General features: G+C 43.3%; 1 protein-coding gene across 1 annotated transcript in view; it reads left to right on the top strand.

Moving 5' to 3' along the window:
- The window catches only part of TMTC1 (transmembrane and tetratricopeptide repeat containing 1), a gene marked incomplete at its 3' end in the record, with an annotated part of 117,694 nt that extends 98,371 nt beyond the window's left edge, over positions 1-19,323 (top strand). The window contains exons 11-12 of the mRNA XM_010287917.1: positions 11,552-11,695; positions 19,215-19,323. Coding sequence (XP_010286219.1) covers positions 11,552-11,695; positions 19,215-19,323 — 253 coding nt within the window. The remainder of the gene's footprint in view (positions 1-11,551; positions 11,696-19,214) is intronic.
- Positions 19,324-20,540: the final 1,217 nt, after the last annotated feature.

Raw genomic sequence — 20,540 nt, 5'->3', positions numbered from 1 at the left:
CTGCACTTTCCATTCGTCGGCTGCGGATTTGCGGCTGTTGCTAGGAATTTCGGAGACCCCCTGATGCTGGAGATCAAACAGTTGCTGGGCTTATCTGAAATAAAACTTGTCTCTCCACTCTCATGTTTGTGAGTGAGAATACGAGGTCATGCAACCTCACACAAATATGAAGAACAACTCCGATGTGCTAATGAAGACATTTTTTGATGTCGTTGATAGTTACCAAGGTTTTGCCCTGCGTCTCCCCAGCCTTGTTTTCTTGACGTTGCTGTTGAGACAGTTTTATCACTCCTCAGGAACACACATGAGCTGACATGCAGAGACAGAAAAACAGTGGAGCCTTAAAACCTCTTTGATGAACATTCATTTTGTCTTTAATAACCCTCTTAACAAGGAAGTAAAAAAAAAAAAAAATCACCTTCCCTGCTACAATTGCACTCATTCAAAATTTTAATTCTGAGAGCAGCTCTGTCTTACCCTCTGTATCTCCGTGTTCGTTGCCAGGGCCGTGCTTCCGATGGATGGCAGATCGATGCGAGCAATGGCAGGTGGGGCTGAAGGAAGTTGCTGGGTTTCTTGCTGGAGTTGGGTAAATAAATGTGCTAATAATAATTCTGTGCTATTCAAGCTACAGTTCTGCGTCCAGCAAAAGGTCAACATCAAAAATCTCATGTTTGCACTTTTGGACGTAAAAACATACAGATTTCCCTTAGTTAAAAAATGTCAGTAGAGTATTCGGATGCAAGTCACAGAAAACTGGGATTGGGGGACTGAAAAAGGAAAAGTGTTGGAAAGAAAGAAATACAAACAGTAAGGCCACGAGAGAGAGAGAGAGAGAGAGAGAGAGAGACACTCAGGCTGTCCCTGCAAGCATCAGACACCCTGGGGCAATCCAGAGCTGCTCTCTGGGGTGCTGCTCTTTCCTGAGGGAGGCATGGGCGAGTGAGTGAACTGACTCTTACCATCAGTGGAATATGATAGTAGAGTCCTGCAGGAGGTATCCTCTGTATATGTAATACTGTGCACATAAATGCACCAATGCATGTACAGGAGAGTGCACACACATTTGCAGTGTGTCTGTGTGTGGGTGCATGCCCATCAACAGGTTCATAGCCACAAGTTCCCCTTGGACCTTCCCTGCCAAACGCTGCTGACCGAACAAAGCAAGAAGGGGACCAGCCTGCCATTAGCAGATCCATGCAGAAACCTGCATTCTCCCTTCAGGCATCCTCCAGAGGAGGGAGCCTCCAGGCAGCAGGCAGGAACCCTCTGGCTGGCTTGCTTTGCTGCTCAGGGAGCTGCCCTGATGCTCAGGCTTGAGAGAGAAGAGAGTGTGGGCCAGGAGGCAGATGAACCTGTATGAAAACGCTTGGTGCTGTGACACGTGTGGTCTGGCTATTGCAGAGTTTGCAAATAATATGGCTTAGGGCATTGCTCGCGGCATGGAAACTGGGAATACTGGTTTGTCATATCAAGAAGTGTCATGAGATCTCGCTTATGTATACTTGGTACTCGAATGCAGGCTAGATGAGGGAGGCGGGAGGAGGAGGAAGCAGTGTGGGTACCATATCCCTATCCCTCACTGAGGAAATAAAATCGGTGCATAACATCACTGGAATAGCTAGAAAAGGAGCAATCGAGGCTTCTTTCTCCTCATTCCACTTTAGAAATAAAGCCCTAATGCTGTAAGGGAGACTCAGGTTTCTTGCTAAGCTTTCCTACACACCTACCCACTGGGTTTTTATATATCTTAAATCAACAGTATCTGGGGTTATTTAAATTCAGTTAAATTGCACTCTCCATGCAGTAAAAAGATTGTGTTCATATAGCCCTTTATGTGTCTGTGTCGGGGTGTGTGCCTTGAAAATGCCTCTCAGCATGGACTGCAGGTGGCCTTGGATACCATCTGTGATTTATTTCTGGGAAGAATTAAAATACCAGCACCATTTGTTAGCCTATTTTTACAGTGAGTCAAAAAATGTGCAACGCTGCTTTGCTGCGACTGCCAGGGCTGCATTTGCTCCCAAAACCATGAGTGCCCTTCCCACACATAATGTTACTTAGGTCAGGCCCTTGGAGCAAGCCCTCTGGTTAGGCATTTGACGAAACATCTTCATAGAGACTTGACATAATACCCTGTGTTAGTGGATGTTGACGCAGATCATGTCCAAGCAGTCGCAAACAACTTTGCGTTCTTCTGAATCGCACTTCGACAATGGGCTTTTGGGGTAATTGGTGCTTTTGTGTACTGTATATGGTGGCTGTCCTGAAGCTAGACAGAATTGTTAAGTGATTTAATAGTAGTTGATGGCTGAAAGGGCTGCCTGAGAATTTGAATCAGAGACTTAATGGCCTTTACAACACGGTACATGGGATGATGGCCAAATTACTTCAGCCAGTGTAATTTATTTTTGAACCTGTTCTCTATAAAGCACTAATCCCCACCTGTTTTAGGTTTACTCCACCTCTGCTCAGTTTTTCTGCTTTTTAGTTATCAAATATCAATCAATCAATCAAGATATCGGCTTTTATTTACTCAAAATCCAAACTGATGTTAGTGCAACCATGAGCCCTGATGCAGAGGCAGTGTAACTGCATTGACAGCGATGGAAGCTGGATGTCCCTGCTGGCATGGACAGACACATGTATAACTCACCCCTGGACACTGGTATTTACAGGCAAGCTCCCTTCCTAGACCGTGGCTTCTGTTATGGGTGTAGGTCTTTCTACACTGTCTTTCAGGGTATGAGAATGCTCTATAACCTTGCTCAGACGCTACATCCTTGCTCTGACTACTTACATATTGGGGACTGATGTTAAAAATTTGGAGAATGGAAAATGCTTCCCTAACGAAGCTGCAAAGCTGTTGTCTTATTGGGACAAGACATCTATTTTGATTTTTATGTGGGCTATGGAGAGAGAAACTTCTGGCTATATTTTACAGGTGTTCAAGTCTGCTTTTCACTTTTGGCAAATGAGAACCTCGAATCCAAGGGTTAATTACTTGTTCCCACAGCATTTTCTTTTTCCCTAGCCTGCTGTCCTTATCTTTATGAAAACTTTGCTCAAAGAATGACCAGATAGCACTGATTATTGTTGTGCTAAATCATCAGAGACTTGCCTTCGCTGGTCCTTACTAAGGGTCAGCAGAAAAATTGGATCCCAGCACACAACTGTCAAGGATAAACTTGAGACTTTCTGTGAAGGCTTGGCAGGAGTAGTTGAAGCACTCTGCTTGTCCCCAGGCTTTTGAGTGGCCCCTTTGAGCAATTTGGGTGGTGCTGGTATGGGGTTATTCTGAATTACAGTGAAGACTGGGGTAACCCCCAGACATGTTGGAGACAGCCGTGATCACGGTTGTATGGGGCTGTAGAGCTTCCTCCGGCACCTGTGAACTGTGGGAGATGACAGGTGTGATTTCACCCCATCTGCTTAGGCGAGATACGTGTTCTTATTTCATCCCCTCATGTAACAGTTTGGTTGAAGAACTCATCCGATGGTCTCCTGTTTGCTGTGGTGTCCCTCTAGTTTCCGTGGGCTCTATGGAGGCACCTGCACTGTTCATGCTGTCTGTAAGTCAGGCGTGTCGTGAATTATTAGTCCTTTGTTGGGCTTGAGTGGTTTGTGGGATTTTCAGGACTTACATGGATCCTGCATAAATTCTTTATGTGAGAGCAGGCAGCCCAGTTTGATAACCTCGTGTTGCCTCAGCATTGCAGGGAACATGTGAATTTATCAGGAAAGGTTTTATTTATTTATATTTAGCTGTGACATTGTTTGACTTAAATTTCCTTTTTTTTTCCTCAACTCTAACTCTTTAGCTTCTACCCCTGCCCCAGTTTGAAAATTTAATGAAAATTCATAAATTGTCATATTGTTCAATATGCTACAGGTTTGTTTTTTAAATGGCACGCTTCTGGATATGCTGGTTGTTGTTGTGGGTTTTTTTTGCCAGGCTCAAAGAATTCATGGGGCTTTTGTCATTTTACAGATTAAATCTGTTCAGCTTCTCTTTTTTTCACATTTCTGTCCTGAAGAGGTTCCCCTTGATATTGAGGGTACAGCATGGCTCCTCTCCTCTGTGCTCTGCCCATCAGCCTTGGAGGCTCACTCTGGCGAAAGGCTTTGCCAGTGGCAAGATGTCCACAGGCTGCTCTTGCTGCCGGCTGGGCTGCCGGGCGAGGGGAGAAGCTGTACAGCCAAGGACCTCCCCACCACCGATCCCTGGCTGCGATTCGGCACTTACTATTTATACTGAATTGGGCCCTGGAGGTCCCAGCTAAGATCAAGATCCTACTGTGCCGGCCACTGACCGTAGCTGGAGATTGTCATCACTGCAGAGGGCTTGTGCTGTGAGCAGACGGGCAGAAAGTTTTATTGTCACTTTAGTGATGGGCCATGCAGACCCTGAGAGACAGACTTGACCCAGGCCACATCGGAAACTGTGGCAGAGATGAGAACTGTCTCTCAACGTCCATCTTGTAGATGCTCAGTGCCAAAATGTGGGTGACTTCTGCCCTCTATAAGGTAGAAGACATTTGAGATGGGCTGGGGTACCCAAGGCATCTGCAGGGGACACCCCCGCCCTTCAGCAGCAGCAAGGGGAGGACCCAAGATGCTGGGTGGGTGTATGAAATAGTTATAGGCACTGGTGATCAGGCACCACCCCCTGCTGACTTCTTGAGCAGGACCTGCATCAAGACCTGAGCCGGTCCATGTAATGCCAGTGAGGACCCTAATGGGACCTGCAGAGCTCTTCAGAGATGCTCTGAGAGCCCTCAGCACCATGCTGGGGTGGGGTCGGTCACTGTCTTATTCCTAACATTGTGTTAGGCCCTGAGATGGACCACCTCATAGCTGAGCACATGGAAATGGGCATGATGTAATATCCAACACCGGACTGGGCTGTGTACAGCCGGGAGTCTGGCTGCTTTGTCATGCTTTCACTGAAGAAGATTATGCCTGAGGCTTTGAAAGGAACCCAAAAGCATTAGATCTCTCACTTGCCTGACTTTCAACAGGATTTCCCCTTTCTTTTTTTTTTTTAATGTAAAAAGTCTGAGCCTGCTATAAACCTTCTGCCTAGCTGAAGGGTGTTGCCTTTGAGGAAATACTGATGCAACTACTAAAACTCTTAAAGAGAAACCAGCTGCTGCTTAATATTGCAAGATCACCTCTCCTTCTATAAAAGGAATTAAAATGCTGCAAATTGAAGGTCTTTTTGAGAAAGACATAGGATCTGGCTCCATGACCTACACATCTCTACATCATGTAGAGCAACTCTGGGAACAAGGTACCATGTTATTGCGAGGCCACGGCCTGAGTTGTTGCCAGTGCAGGATTGTTCCCTGTAGGATGACTGGTCTCTCAATTACATCAAGTCAAGTTTTAATTCAATCTGACATAGAGCTTTATTGAGAACTTACATAAATACATGAAAATGAGTGTGGTATAATATTAAAATTGGAAAATTGCCTTGAAATAGTATACCAGAGTAAATATAAAATGGGCAGTATAAAAATTTGGCACAGATGAAACATTATTCATGTAACATTCTTACTTTTGTTGGTAAAATGATGCCAATAAAATATTACGCTATGTGTTGGAATGGGGCAAAGCATGCCTTAAATACAAGTTGCCATGCTGCCAGCAAGTAATTGGGCTTGGGTAATTAAAACCTGACTCCACACACTTAATCTGGCTGATGAGAGCCTGGTGGATGCTGAGCGTTGCGGTAGGGTCATGCAAGCACCGGGAGAGCTGAGACCGGGTAGCAGGCAGGCATCCTGCGGTATGGAGGACCGGTGAGAGGAGGTCTGTCCCAGGGCTCATCAGCCCCCATTTTCCTTTTACCACGAGAGAGGCAACACAACCTGTTTTCTCATGGAGGCGCAGCGGTGGTAATTAATCACAGCTGCTTCAAAGGTGGAGCGTTCCCTGCGAGTGCTATGTTTGAATGCATTCTTTAATCAAAAGAGTTATTAACAAAAAACAAGCACACTAGATCTCCCTAGCCGAATCAGTTGCTGATTTTTCTCTCTAGCAGACATGAATATACTTGGAGCCCCTTCAAATATCGTGCAAGATGATACAGGCAGTTTTTTCCTTTCTGCTGCTGCTGCTGCCGTGGCATGGCCGTTAGGTTAATGATGGCCAGTGTTGCGTACAGCTTTTGCAGTGGCTTTAAGGAGTCATGTCTCAAGTCGCTGGGAATGCTCTTTTAACAGGCTTATCATCGAAGCTTGGAGGGTGGTGAGGTGCTGGGCACTGAGCTTGGGGTGTCAGGGAGAGTCACCCTGGTGCGTGACATCTCATGGCTGTCCCAGCTCAGAGAGGTGGCTCTGGACTGCTTTCAGTAACCCCTTTTATCATGTGGTGGCTGCGGGGGGCTGCCCAGACCCCTGAGAGCTGGCGTTGCAGCCCTTTCCGTGCTGTTTGTGGCAGTTCCCTGGGCTAATTGCGCGTTAGCCTGGCCCCGTCCCCTTTTGCTCTCTGCCCCTGCGCGGCGATGGCCGTGCAAAACCCACGTAACGCTCTTCAGAGCGAGTGGGGAGTTGTCACGCTAATGCCTTTTGCCCCCTGAATACCTCTGGCACCAGACCAAGGGCCGTTTAAAAGCAGGACTTCGAGCAGAGCTTTCCAGTTGTTTAAGTGGTCTCTCTCGATCTGAATTAAAATAATTAAAATTCTTGGTGGATTATAGGTTGTAGCCATGACAACAAGTTCCCTCCCTTTCTCTTTTTATGGAATTGTCTTGTAGTTCAGATATGTTGCCAAACATATGTTGCCCTTCAATTTTTTTTCTAAACTAATGTTTTGGGTAGTAGCAGCATTAAATTAAAAAGCAAAAGAAATGGTCATCAGTGTTTTGGTGACTATATATGTTTCCTGCCTGGTATCTTCTCATGAAACTGGAACTCTCTTGACTCTGCAAGTCAATAAGGCTTTTGTTCAGTGGTTTTAGAGGGAATCTGCTAGCCTAAAAGAAGTGGGCATAGTTACTAACAGGAGTTCTTGTGCAGTGTATACCTGTAATAGTTAAAGGGAAAGCTGCTTAAATTTATTCTGACAATTGCAGATACAGCACTGGAGGAATCATTTGAATTATTCATTCTGCAACAAGGAAACATCCCACTTGTCTTCTCTTTAGAAATGAAATCCCAGTGTGATTTAAAATATACTTTTATGGGTTGGTTTCTTTTTTTAAAGTAATTTTGCCATTTCAAGACTTCTATTATAATTACCTGTGAATGTCATTTTTTTAAAGAACATTATTCTGATTTCTAAAAGAAAGGAGAAGCTGATTTTTTTACATGAACTGCTTCTTGTAGAATAAGTTTAATGAAATTCAGCTTGCTTTCATAAATAATGCAGCACTTGCATTTGATTAGGTGAAGCCTAGAGGAATTTTGACCTAATCAGATGCATAGCAAGAAGGATATTGCCTGCAGACTGTTACCATTATCAATGGTGGTGGCAAGGAAAATACAGCTCCATGTGCGTTCAGATAGAAAGCTTTGTTTCTTAAGAGAAGTTGCAAAACAAGGTATATATGGTCCAACAATTGATTCCTTGCGTCTCAGAGTGTCCTGACTAGTTGTAAAACAAGGTCTGGGTTCTTAGTATTATTGTTATTGTAGCATGAAGAGACTTCAGGTTAACTGGAGACCTCCTTGTCCTGGTAATGTGTTTCTGACCGTTCCAAGAAATAAATACATGTAGGGAAGAGACAATCTTTGCATCACAGAGCTTACAATCAAAATAAGCAAGGTAGACATTGGGACCAATTACAAAAGTCTTGAAAAACAGCACAAACTTCCCGATAACATAAAAATGAGGGCGAAAAATGCACATGTGCCTCCATTCATTAAAGCAATAGATCACATACAGCAAAAAGCAAATGAGTTTGCAAATGGTGTATTTGCAAGTTTTGCAGAAACATTTTGGAGTTCTTGAGTGAATGTTGCTTTAATGAGTCACCTGTGGTCAAGTTTTATGCTGTTCTGTAAATCCAGCCACAAGACTTTGTTCTACTCCATTTTTATCCCCAGGAAGCTGTTATTAGCAGCAGTGGGTGTGCATGAGCAGAGGGTAGTCTGAATAAGGCCATTAGTCCTTTAGTCAACGTCCATATTAATGAATAAAAAGGGGTCTAGTCCCCATTCTCTTGCCCTGAGGCCAACTGGCATAAATTCACCTGCAAGTATTCAGTAAGTTTTGTACCCTCTGAGAGACAGTAGCCAACCCCAAGCTGGCTTTTGGGACTAGACCCTGGTCTGGGGTCAGCCCTGGACCACTCCTGGGAACTATCTAAGGGTGGCGCGAAACTATTAGGGATCATGTATAGGGATCACAGTATAACACTGTGGATGGTCATGGGTTCAGGCTCTCTTACTTTACTAGAGGTGACGTCCTCTTAGGGTTTGGTTATGCTCTTTGCTGAACTCAGTTGAGTGGCATCTTGCTCTACTGCTGTAGTAAAGTAATATTCCAAATAAAACTATAAAGAACTGAACCCTAATGGCAAAGCTCAACACCACTGCCTTATCTCACTGTGCTCAGATTTTACTCTTAATGTTTGTTCAGGTATGTAAAATTGCAAATGTTGGAAGTTCTTCAGGCCAGATGCTAAGTGGGTTTAAGCTGACAATTTGTGCTAGCTGAGGTTCTGGTTTTTCACTTAGGTTTCTTGGAAAGGGCAATGAGATGTAATGAATAAATGTAAAACACAAGAAATAGAGTCCAGGATACATGGGAGACATGCTTGCATCCTGTGATTTGCTGTCGAGAGGTTTTAGTGCTGAGCTCAGAGTGTATTTATGGAGCTGCTGGTCAGAACTGTGCAATTGAAAGGTGAAATCCATTCTGTTTTTAAATCTTGAGTTTTCATTCCTCTCTAAATTGGTGCAAGCAAATCTCCTGGCCCTAAAATGTCATGGGAGCACTAGAGGCCAAGAACAGAATTAATTTCTGAAAGTTTGGGAGCAAAACCATCAGGTTTAGGGCTGTAAAATGTTAATCTATTTCTGACTTTTCCAAGAATTGTTTGAAATACTTTTGCCCACTCATAACTCAAGTGACTTCATGTCAGATATTAGAGCTGTTTTTATGTGTGAGTACTGACAGAAGTAGTGCACAGCTTTTTATCATAGCCAACTGGAAAAAAAGCCTCAAAAACATAAGTTCCAAACCTCTTCTGGTTCAAAAAAAATGTCAAAATCCCATGGAAGAAATGGGAAACAAGGCTGAGCCCTCAGTCATTTGCCCCGAGGTAGATACAACATTCTTTGATCAAGATACTAGTGAAGGTATCACACAGAGAGCTGCATCCCAAGTGCTGAAGAGCAAGCAAGCTTGGTCCTTTTCACTGCTCCCCTGCTGTTGCTGTGGAAAGCATTTCTCCCAGCCTGCTTCAGCTGGGAGATTTAGCCTTGATGACCAGTGGATTTTAGGACCAAGGTCAAGACTCAATATTATACCCTCATCACCATCTTGTCCTTTGCTGACGCTTCTCCAAGCGCAGACAGACTCTTACATCCCTAAATGCCTCAGGCTCACTGGGTAGCTTCCGTGATGGAAAGTGATACTATTTCTATGCCAACTGCAATCTCACCATGAATTTCCTACTCTTTGCTCCTCTGCAAGAAGATCAGTTAGGGAACTCTTCAAAAATCACTTGAGCAGCGAATGCAGGTAGCGTGGGTGATCAGAGACACTGGGCAATGCACTGGAGGGCTTGCAGCAGGAGAAGTGGTTACCTCTGAGAGACAGGATGCTTCTCTGAGGCTTATCTTTACAGGAGAGATGTTGAGAGAGTCTGCAGTCATTAGTTACTATGACTGGTGGTCACTACATCTATTTTTTGTCATTACAATAGGCTAAGTTTTAAAAAACATATGTGGCTGCATCCTTGAATGATCTCAACTATGTGGCTTTGCAATCCTTGTCTGCTAGGCTTGGTGGAAAAAGGACTTTGAGCTCTTCTCTTACGTAATTGTAGAAAGCATCCTGGGTCTGTTACCGGTGCATGTCCACTTCTCCCGGAGTTCCCTCAGTGCCATAGCTTCACCCTCAAGTAAGACCTTGCCAAAATCACTTACGTGCGGTGGAGCGAAAATGTGACTGATACAAATGTTGCAGCAATGTATGAAATGCTAAATTATTCATGGTACTTAAGCACAGAAAATCCCAGGGCTGAACTGACATAATGAAAAACTCCAGGCAAAAATACCCGACCATGGAAAGTCGTAGATTAAAAACAGTTACAAACTTTTAGAGTCAGACTATATCATAGAGTCTTAATCCCTACTTCCTTTGAATGTCCCTCCTCATGCTGTACCCTGGGCTATCACAGCCAACTACTTTTAACATCATTATCCACAGCACTTTCCCATGAACAGGAACCTAAGGCAAAGAGATATCAGATGACTTGTCCTCATCCCAAATAGAAAATCTGCTGTGGCCACAGGATTTGCGATGAGGTCTTCTCAAACCGAAGCCTTGACCATCTTAGTCCGCTTCCTCCCTATCACGAATGAAGTGATCATCTGGAGGAATTCAGCGGGCAAACACCTGTGCACCATTTCATACCAGAGCATCCAATCTTCTCACACAGCTGGTCTCCCAGCTTGCCTGGGACCTCTGTGGGCTACTGTCATAGATTTATTTCTTTATCATAATGAACCTCAGTTTTCACCCATCTATGACACAAAGGGTCCTGGGTGCTAAACCTTGCCCTGGATCACTTTTATCTCTGGAGTTTTCTGGTGAAAGACCTACAAACAAAAATATTAATGTAGGAGCACAACTTGGAGAATTTAAGCAGCTGAATGGACCATGATGTGCTGCTTAGTTCATGAAGAATTTTAACAGAGATGCACTGGGCCCAATATGTAGTGTTATAACTGAAACAGATGGATATAAAGATCAACAGTTCAGTTAAAAGGAGAACAAAATTATAAAAAAATACATCTAGAAGCTTAGGAAATTCATACGGTTAAGCAGTCTGTTTCCGGATCTTTTTTATTATTTTGCTTGGTCCTGAAAACATTGTTCAAAAGATGATTTCAAGTTTAATTTTGCACTTCATTATCATTTTTATTGTGAAAACTGATTTAAAAAAAGAAAAAACCTGATCAAATCAGTGTTGTGTTGGTTTCTGTATATGTCAAAATATATTTCCATTGGAAACATGTTTTTGACAAAGCAGTTCCTGCTTGTTTGAAAAACATTGTGAATAAAAATGTTCAAGCCTTAGTCACTTTGCTTTTTGCTTGGAGGGTAAAATAGCTTTCAAAGCTGTTCAGTGTTCCCTTTTGCCCTGGAGGCATACGGGAACTGTAGGAGAAGATCTGATTTGCAATCTCTTTGGGAGTTGAAAAGGTTCCTTAGGATCCCATCAGGACCTGCAGCAAATGAAGGGAAAACAGTGTTTCCTAGCTGCCATCCTTCGCTTTACCATGTGCCCAACAGAAGTGGTGGCAGCATTAGTGACCTCAGCTTTCTCTGTCAATTACTGAGTGTCTGTAACTTGATATTTCATTTTTCCTAGGCTGTACCCTCGTCACGCAAGTGCTCTCAACAACTTAGGGACATTGACCAAAGACGTGGTGGAGGCAAAGGACTACTACAGACGGGCTCTTCAGCTGAACCCTCAGCACAATCGAGCTCTCTTCAATCTCGGCAACCTTCTCAAGTAAGTTGAATGCAGAACTGTCACCAAGGAAATTCAAAGAATTTCACCAAAGAAATTCACATTCTGTCTACCCACGTCACCAAAGTACTTTTTTCTGCCAACTGGTGAAGGAATGGCATTATTTCTTGCTGCTGGCTGAGAGTGCCAGCACGAAGTTTGGATGTCCTTATGCATAGTTTGGATGTCCTTATGCTGTCTGCCACATCACGTCAGGTTGCTGTTTACAATTATGCTTCAGTTGGAGGCAACTCACTTGTTCCAAATCAGGCATCAAAAAATGAGGTGCCTAAACCCAGCTAGTCACCTGAGATACCCATCTCAGTGGAGAGGTGTAAGCCTTTCCAGTGAAGCAAGCCATGCTGTTCAAAGACAGGCATCTGATTAAGATCTAATGAATAACACAGATCCAACAAACCCCTCTCTGCAAGTTCCCACTTCTCCTCATTAGCTGTATGGAAGGTCAATGCATAGTTTAGGCATAAGCACCTAACTCTGAGATGCTCAGAGCAGCAGAAGGCTCATCGCATTGCAGAAGGTATGGGTCTGGATTTGAGGGAAAAGGCTGTTTTACATCCCTATACGGTTACTCTGCTGAGCAAGAAAACAAGTTAATCAGCTCATAATTTCACTTATTGTTATTTAGAGTGTCAACCTTTAGCAAGGAGAATAGCAGATGATCATAATCATGTAAATTAATTTGACTAACCGTATCTAAAGATTGAACTTAGATGTACACAAAAAGCCTTGCCAGTATAACAAGATCTGCTAGGGGTGCACTTAAAAACAGGAAAATATCTCTATTCTTGCATTGCTATTTTGCACCAGAAAAAACACACCTTGTTTTTGTAAGAATAACGTGTTATTTGCTGATAGAACTGCATAAACTACAACAGTAAAAGTGCATTTTTTTTCTGATATAAACTGTACTTACTTTGCTGGTAATCCATCTCTAGTAAATCTTTTAGAGCAGATTGGGCTTTAGTGTTGGACTGGTTTTAAAGTGGTACTGTCTCATCAAAACACACTTGATCTTTCTGGTTCTGAAATGTTGCTTTGAGTGTGATTTATATGCAGGGTATTAAGAAGTTCTGCAGGATCTGTTTGGTAGTGGAGAAGTTATCAGAATAATATGACAAGTAAAACCTGATTGTTTGGGGTTAGAATATGGCAGATGAGTAACTCTTAAATAGAAGGCAGGTGAGTGCTTTACTGGAAGTACTTATAAGACAGGGAAATGCTGAAGAAAGTCTTATTGCAAGACAAATGGAAGGTCTTTGTATTATTAATCAGATTTGGTTGATTAAAATTAATCTTAGGTGGCAATGGTGTTTAAAAATACATACTGTCTTTTTAATCCATCATGTTTGCCTTAGTTATTATTCTCTGTCATTTAAAAAAAATAATATAAGTATTAGTACAAAAGAACGTAAGCTAGAAGCAGCACCAGGACATCCTCTGTCAATAACACTTAAATCTGGCCTGTTGATGGGGTCTTTTGACTCAGCAGATAGGTAGAAACTGGATTTGTTGCACTGACAAAGCACAAAGGAGACGTGGGAAAGTCTTTTAGAACTGCTGTTTGTTTTGTGTGCAATATGTCATGTTTTTCTTAATGTGATAGTTAAGATATTGTGTGTCCTGTTGGATTGTACATGCTCTGCATCCTGTGGTGCCATACATTGTGGTATGTTAAAGGTGTGTGATGCTTGTGCTAAACTTGTTAAAAGAAAGCGCTCGGGTTCCATCTGCCCTTTTCCCACACCCATTCGCTCCCATTTTCTAAACTTTTTTTAGGCTTCCAAAACAATCTAGTGCATCTGGACTCACCAGTAATAGTAATTATAATAGAAACTGGGTGTCCTCATCTCCCTATTCAGCTTTAAAAAACCTGCTAAAAATAGGTAGAGTTCATGGTGGAGGGATTAGCACATACGTAAAGCAGATGCTGCACGGGCAGATCCTACATGAATGTCTCCCCTAAAACACTCACCCAAACCCCTTTGCCAGGACGTTTCCTGGATCATCCATCAACTTTGCAGAGGTCATCAGCCATGCTAGAGCATGAAGTGACTTGTGATAAGACCTGATGGGAATGAGGTAGAGATTTCAAGCTCCACCCGCCTACAACTTCATTCATGTTTTCTGCTTGTGTCTCAAAATTTTCCTCTCATATATATGTATATTGGGCAACCAGCATTCTGCAGACAGTAAATGTTAGTATAATCTAGGTAATAAATGAAAATCTGCAGAATGTAACAGGCAGATATTGCTATGAAGAGTGTTTTGATTTTTAAATGTATGGCAGAGAGAGGATAAATGGTCAAGACATAAAACCATTTTCTGTCCTCTTTGCAGAGGCTTCAGTGCACATCAGGAAGAGCCAGATGTGCCACACTTATAGCATGTCCCATAACAGCAATGCTTGTACTGGGACATGTAACGAAACCATCTGGCATGGGGAATTCCCAGTTGAATTCTGGCAAATTCCCTATTCCCACCCCTGCTCACAGAGAGGAAATCTGATGGCGGATATTAGATTTTACCTCCTCTGGAGTGCTGAGAAAGGGGAACTCCAGGATTTTGGAAGGATGGGTTTGCTACTCCCATTTGCGGGACTCTGCCCCTCATTATTCCCTGTAAATAAGCTGTCTATTTAGGCACCCATTGCTTGCAAATTGAGTAAAAATCTGTTTTGAGGACCACACGGTGGAATTTTTAGGGCTTTTTTCTGTAGAGGTCCTAGATGAAAAAGGATGTTTCCATTTTCTGTTTGCACATAATGAAGACAGCTATGTGCCAGAAGATGAATGTTCTCAGGAAGCATTGCAGGGTAATGTCAGAATAAGTCTCTGGTTTTGTTTACATATCCTAAAATAAAGTTGCATGTCATCATTTTCTTGCCTAATATAAATATTGGAGAGTAGATAATTAAACAATGCCAACCAATTTCTTAGTTAAAATAGACCCAAAAGATGGCCTACCTAAAAGTGAGACATCTCCTTCTCTGCTTTTGTGGCCCATGATCAGTGACAACGCGCAGCCTGATGCTGCGTTCTTGTATTTTGTTTTGAAGTTTCCCGTTATACAAATATTGAACTCCTCTATATAGATTCAGTTTTGTTGAGATACAGCTAGAAAAACTGAGATAAATGTCATTCAGAATAACTCACAAATTTATAGCCTGTGGGATATTCTGTAAAGAGACAAGAAATAAAATATTATGAGAGACAAGAAATAAAATATTATGAACATTTGAAGTAAATATTTATCTCGGCTTTCTGTTGCAGGAAGAATGGGAGAGGACTTCTTATTTGCAGTACTGTATCTATCCATACCTAAAGCACTCCAATATTCAGTACAATATTTCATGTGAAGAAAAGCCTTGTAACTCTTACGTGCTTTGAGAGTGTTATGGCTGCATTTTCAAGGGGAAAGTGAAATGCCTAGAAACAATGTCCATTGAAATCTTGAGTTTATTCAAAGGACTGATTCTCTTCTAAATGTAGAGTAACACACAAGGTGTCCTGTGCATTTGTTGCCGTGATTTAGTCCAAGTTTAGCAAACCCATCTGTTCAGAGGAAGGAGGACGGTCTGCCCTCTCTGATACAGGCTTCTGGATATGTATGTGTGTGAATGCTGACACAGGCTTGTGTAACTGTCTGAAGATGCTGAAAAACATCAGATAGACATTACATGTATTGCGATTTAAGGTCTTTAAAAGAGTGAAACATTCCTCCCTTCCATTCAAAGAAACAAACTGAGTGATAATGTTCAGTGATACTGCAGCTGGCTTTCTGGATGGTCCCTGGTTAGGATGCTGTGCATTGCATGAAGGGCTCTAGTTATCTGTCAGTATCACATACACATTGTGGCCTGTTTATTAAAAAAAAACACCTCTGGCAGTGTCAAATCTACAGTAGATTAAAATATAACTTAGGTTGGAACGGACCTCTGGAGATCTTTTGGTCAAGCCCGCTGCTCAGAGCAAGTCTAATTGGATCACATTGCCCAGGGCTGTGTCCAGATGAATCTTGAACACCTCCAAGGACAGAGATGCCACAACTTCTCCATGCAGCCTGTTCCAGTGTCTGACCACCTTCCTGGTGAAAAATAGTTCTCCTTATATCTAATGAGAATTTCCCACGTTCCTACTTGAGTCTGTCACTTCTTGTCCTGCCACTGTGCACCTCTGAGAAGAGTTTGGCTCTGGCTTCTCTGTATCCTCTGACCAGGTAGTTACAAGCAGCACTGAAGTCATCTCTGAGCATTTTCTTCTCTGGGCTGCAGAGACATAGCTCACTCAGCCTCTCCTTAGTGCAGTGGGTGCTCTACCCCTGACCTTCTTTAGCGGGCTGTTGGGCTTCCTCCAGGAATTCCATGCCTTTCTTGCATTGGGGAGCCCAATTCTCGACAGACATTGCTCCAGATGAGGTCTCACAAGTATCATACAAAGAGGAAGGATCACTTCCCTGGACCCACTGTTGGCTGCCTTTGCCATGTAGGGTACCTTGCTGGCCCATGGTCAACTTGTTGTCTACCAGGACCCCAGTCATCCCCCACCTGTGCTTGTGTGTGGGGTTATCCCACTCCAGGTGCAGGACTTGCATTTACTGTTGTTGAACTTTATGAGGTTCCCATCAGGCATGGTCCCTCTTAAAAGCAGCCCTGCCTTTCAGTGTATTGCCTGCTCCCCGCTTCAGTGTCATCCACATAGTATAGATGAATGGCAAACGAGTGCATCTAAATGACCTGAATCAGTTTTAAACCAAGGGGTCGAACAGGCTTAGAGGCTTCCTTTCAGACAGCTGGAGTTAGATGCTGCAAGCTCCCCTTGGATTATGGTGCAAATCAAAGATGAGATGTTCAGAACACTTGTGGAGCCCTTGCTGAGTTCTGTGTTTCTGGCTTTAATGCAGTCAAACTATCTTCACAAAATAAAACAGATCTTGAAAGTTAGAAAGTCTTCTAGAGCACTAATTCCTAGGTTACTCTTCCTGTTGCTAATGAAATTTGCTCCAGTGCTAACAGCCCACACACAGCCCCGTGCATCACCAGACTTCTGCAAGGTGGTTTAAGCTGATGCTTCTCCAACTGCAGGCCACTTGCAAAAATATGGAAGAGATGCTCCTGGTGGAAAGAGCTGTTCCTTGCTCTTGGCTCTGACATGCTGATTGTAGAGGGTAGGGTGGGGTGGGGGCTCGAATGGAAGAGGGAGTCAGGAGAGGGCATTGTAAGGTAAGGTAATTTGGGGAAAAATTGGATTAAGTGATCACAGACTCCTCATGTCAGTTGAATTTGTTCCTCTCTCTGTCATAGCGAAGGTATACATTACCTAGCTTTTCCTGCCCCGGATCCCCAGTTTACAGTAAATTAGTGTATTGGGCTGTTCTCCCAATGCTCTGTGCTCTCCCAAATTGCATGAGATTTATGTAAGCGACGGCCTTGATCCTGCAAAGCATTGGCCTTGATCCAGGAAAGCACTTCAGCCAGTAATTAATTTTCAACTTGCATACATAAAAGTTAAGTACGCGTTTAAGTGCTTGGCCACAGCACTTGGTATCTTGCAGGCCTGAGCCCTCTGAGAAACTACTGGATCTGCTTCTTTTAATGTAATTCAGTCTGTCACATAAAAAGATGCCATAATCTTTCCCTCTCTACCTCCATTTTCAGGAGACAAACATTGTTCTTGGATCAAATGAAAAAAAGAAAAGGCCGTTTTGAAAGAAAGAGTAATTAAGAGGGCTGCCCCATGTTCAGAGTGCATGCTTGTAGTTAATGGGAACTTTTACTGCTGCTGAGTGGATCACTTAATCCTTTTATTTCTGTAGCTGGCATTTCCTACATTCTTTTGCCAAACATCAATACCTTTATAAAGCAGTCATCTGTTTCTGATTTATAAAAATGTGTCATGAAACTCCAGCCAAGGGATCCAAAAGTTTTATAAATTGACAAGCTAGCTAGTCTTTAATTAGTGTAGGACAAAAGTGGTTCTTTATTTGTTTTTGCTTCATTCGTGTAATTTATATGGAACACCACTGGAAGAAGAAAAAGACTAGCACAACTGGTTTTACTTAGCTTAATGCACAGGCAAAATATTCTTCCAGTTACACAACTAGAATGGGAAAAAATCTGCAAAGCCACATATATTATCAGCTGAAATTTGCACCTTATAAACAGGATCTGGTTACTTGACCATGTCACTCAGATAAAATATAAGGCCAAAGCAGCAAGGTGTTCACATATTTTCTGTGTCCCAGAGCCCTTTGTTTCTTTCTGTAAGCCATGCTATTCATATTCTGTGTACACCCAACACAAGAAAAACATTGTTCCAGTACAGCTAAACATCCTTAGACATTTGTTCAGGAAACCTTCTCATTTTTCCAAGGAAAGAAATACAGAGCAATACTGGAGAAATTGTAACTCAAATAAATGTCCTTAGATTTTTGTTCAGGAAACCTTTTTGTTTTCCGTGGCAATAAATGCAGGGCAATGCTGGAGCATTGCCTAGCTCATCAGCATAGTCACCTCTCAGTACCTCTGTTCATAATCCTTAGGATCTGAAGAACAGACTCCTCTAGCCTCATGATCGACTTCCTAAGGAATCATTTAGAGATCCCAGGCAGATTTAACTTAGCAATATTTTAATTTCAAAGTATTAATTTAGCTAAGTTGTAAGTGGATCTATAACAGCACTGGTCTAGGAACATGCAAAGACTCTGTGGGGTTTTTTTAAGGAAATGCAGAAGTTTCGGTGTCTCCAATCTACTGATGTGAGAGCAGGGTTGGTAAGAGCAAATGTCCTATTCCCAGGTCAGTCAGTGCCTCAGTGACATGACTGGGGCCATACCTCCAGAATCTGACTGCAAATCTGATGTTACCCTGACAGCGTTCCTTCCCATAAGGCACGCGACTTCCCAAGGACATCTCTGGGAGGTTCTGGTGCAGTACTTCATACCTGGGGACACTTTTGCTATCTTGTCCTTCATGTATCTTTAACTCCTGATAGGATGGATGAGGCAGAATTTGATGTATTTGCCATAAAGAGAAGTACTGAGAGGACATGTAAGTAGGACTGGAGAAGTTTACAAAATCTAATGGTTGTGACTCAACAGGTAGAGCATGTGGCTGGTACTGATTGCCTGATAGCCAAAATAAAATACTTTTGCTCTTCAGTGTGCAGGGCTGAGGAATGCACTATTTTGGGAGTGTTTTGTCTTCACTGGATCATTGTGTAGTGCTCAGTACGACAGTCAACAGAACAGCACACCAAATGGCAGATTCATTAAAGCCTATGTTCTCCCAACTCCTGAGAATAACGTATGGAAACAGCGATGGGCTGAGGAGATGCTGGGTATGCACGCTATGGAGAGGAGGTGTGAGTGAATCATTTAGTCTTGGTTGAAAAGATCAAGCTGGGGACTTTCACGTCTCTCTGAAGTAGTTAGATCAGTGGGGTGACCTAAACACATGCTTACAGGAACTTTTCTTTCTTTTTTCCCCTCCTTCCCTGTGCTGCAGGTCCCAAGGGAAGAAGGAGGAAGCTGTAATCTTACTGCGGGACTCCATTAAGTACGGTCCAGAGTTCGCAGATGCTTACTCAAGCCTGGCCTCGCTGCTAGCCGAACAGGTAACGGGCATCGCTCGAGCTCTTGTGCCTTCTGCACGTGTGGATGCTGCGCCAGCCGCAACACCTCCTGCGCCTCGCAGTGCTTGGGAGCACCCTCGCCTCGCACACGTGCGCTGGCAGGCGTGGGTCCGCGGCTGTCTGCAGAGAGCTCTCAGGCTGCTTTAGAGATGACTTTTTCAGGATAGGAGGCAACTCCTTTGCAGTGAGTAATTACACCCACATGATGCGGCTCTAAACTAAATCACTGTTGAAGTTGTGAGTAAATACCCGCTCTGCAGCTCCCCGCGTCTGTGGCAAAGTCTTAATCCATCGCACCTTGAATGTTGTGACAGCAGAACAGGCGAGCGCTTCCCCCTCAGACACACACGCCTACGTAGAGAACCTTGAGATTTGAATCACTCCGAAGCTAGGAAATGTCAGAAACCAGGTGGCCTCTGCAGCCCAAATTCTGCCCCTTGCCATGCACACACTGGAATACGGCCCGTAGTTACTGTGGTAGATGATCCCGTAACAGGGGGTGGGAAGGCTCGCTAGCTTTATATTGCTCTTAATGAGCAGCTGTTCACTATTTTATTTAACCTTCTTGTTCAATATGTGTCCCACAGGCTTTCCTTACTGCGCATGGCCCAGCCTGCGCTCTGGAGGCAGGATTACTCAATTTCCTCTTGTGCTTGTTACCCATGCTCATTACTCAGGGCTCTCCCTACTCTCTGTAGTTGGGTAGGTTATTTCTGCAAGGTCCCTGTGAAGTGAAATATTGTCCCCATGGAGGAAAAGGGAAATTGAGGCACAAAATGCTTGAGTTCAGAAGAAGCCCTTGAAGCGTGGGTCCCCACATCAAGACCACCAAGCCCTGCTTTTCTCCAAGCCTGCTTTGGGCATAGCTCCCATGGGCTGCGGCCACAACCAGTGGCCCCAGTGTGGGGCTACAAGCATGAGTGGCAAGGTCCTCATAACTGCACAGCTCCAGCCTTTTGAAAACTGATTTTTCTCCCCCAAGTTTCAGATCTAACTGTTCCATAACACAGAGTGCTAAGGCTTTCTTAAAACGTTGCCAAATGCAAATACAGACAAAGCAAAGGAATACAATCTTTCACTATTTTCCATTAATCTGATTAGTGAAATCTTCTTTCTGTAAGAAAAGTGGATAAATTTCAGCAAAACTATAAGCAAAGGTCTCGTTCTGGGTTAGGCTTCTGACACAGCTGGTGAGTGAG

Source organism: Phaethon lepturus, unplaced genomic scaffold, assembly GCF_000687285.1.
Source record: "Phaethon lepturus isolate BGI_N335 unplaced genomic scaffold, ASM68728v1 scaffold13510, whole genome shotgun sequence".
In the NCBI taxonomy this organism is placed as follows: Eukaryota; Metazoa; Chordata; class Aves; order Phaethontiformes; family Phaethontidae; genus Phaethon; species Phaethon lepturus.
This window is presented reverse-complemented; position numbering and strand designations above follow the sequence as displayed.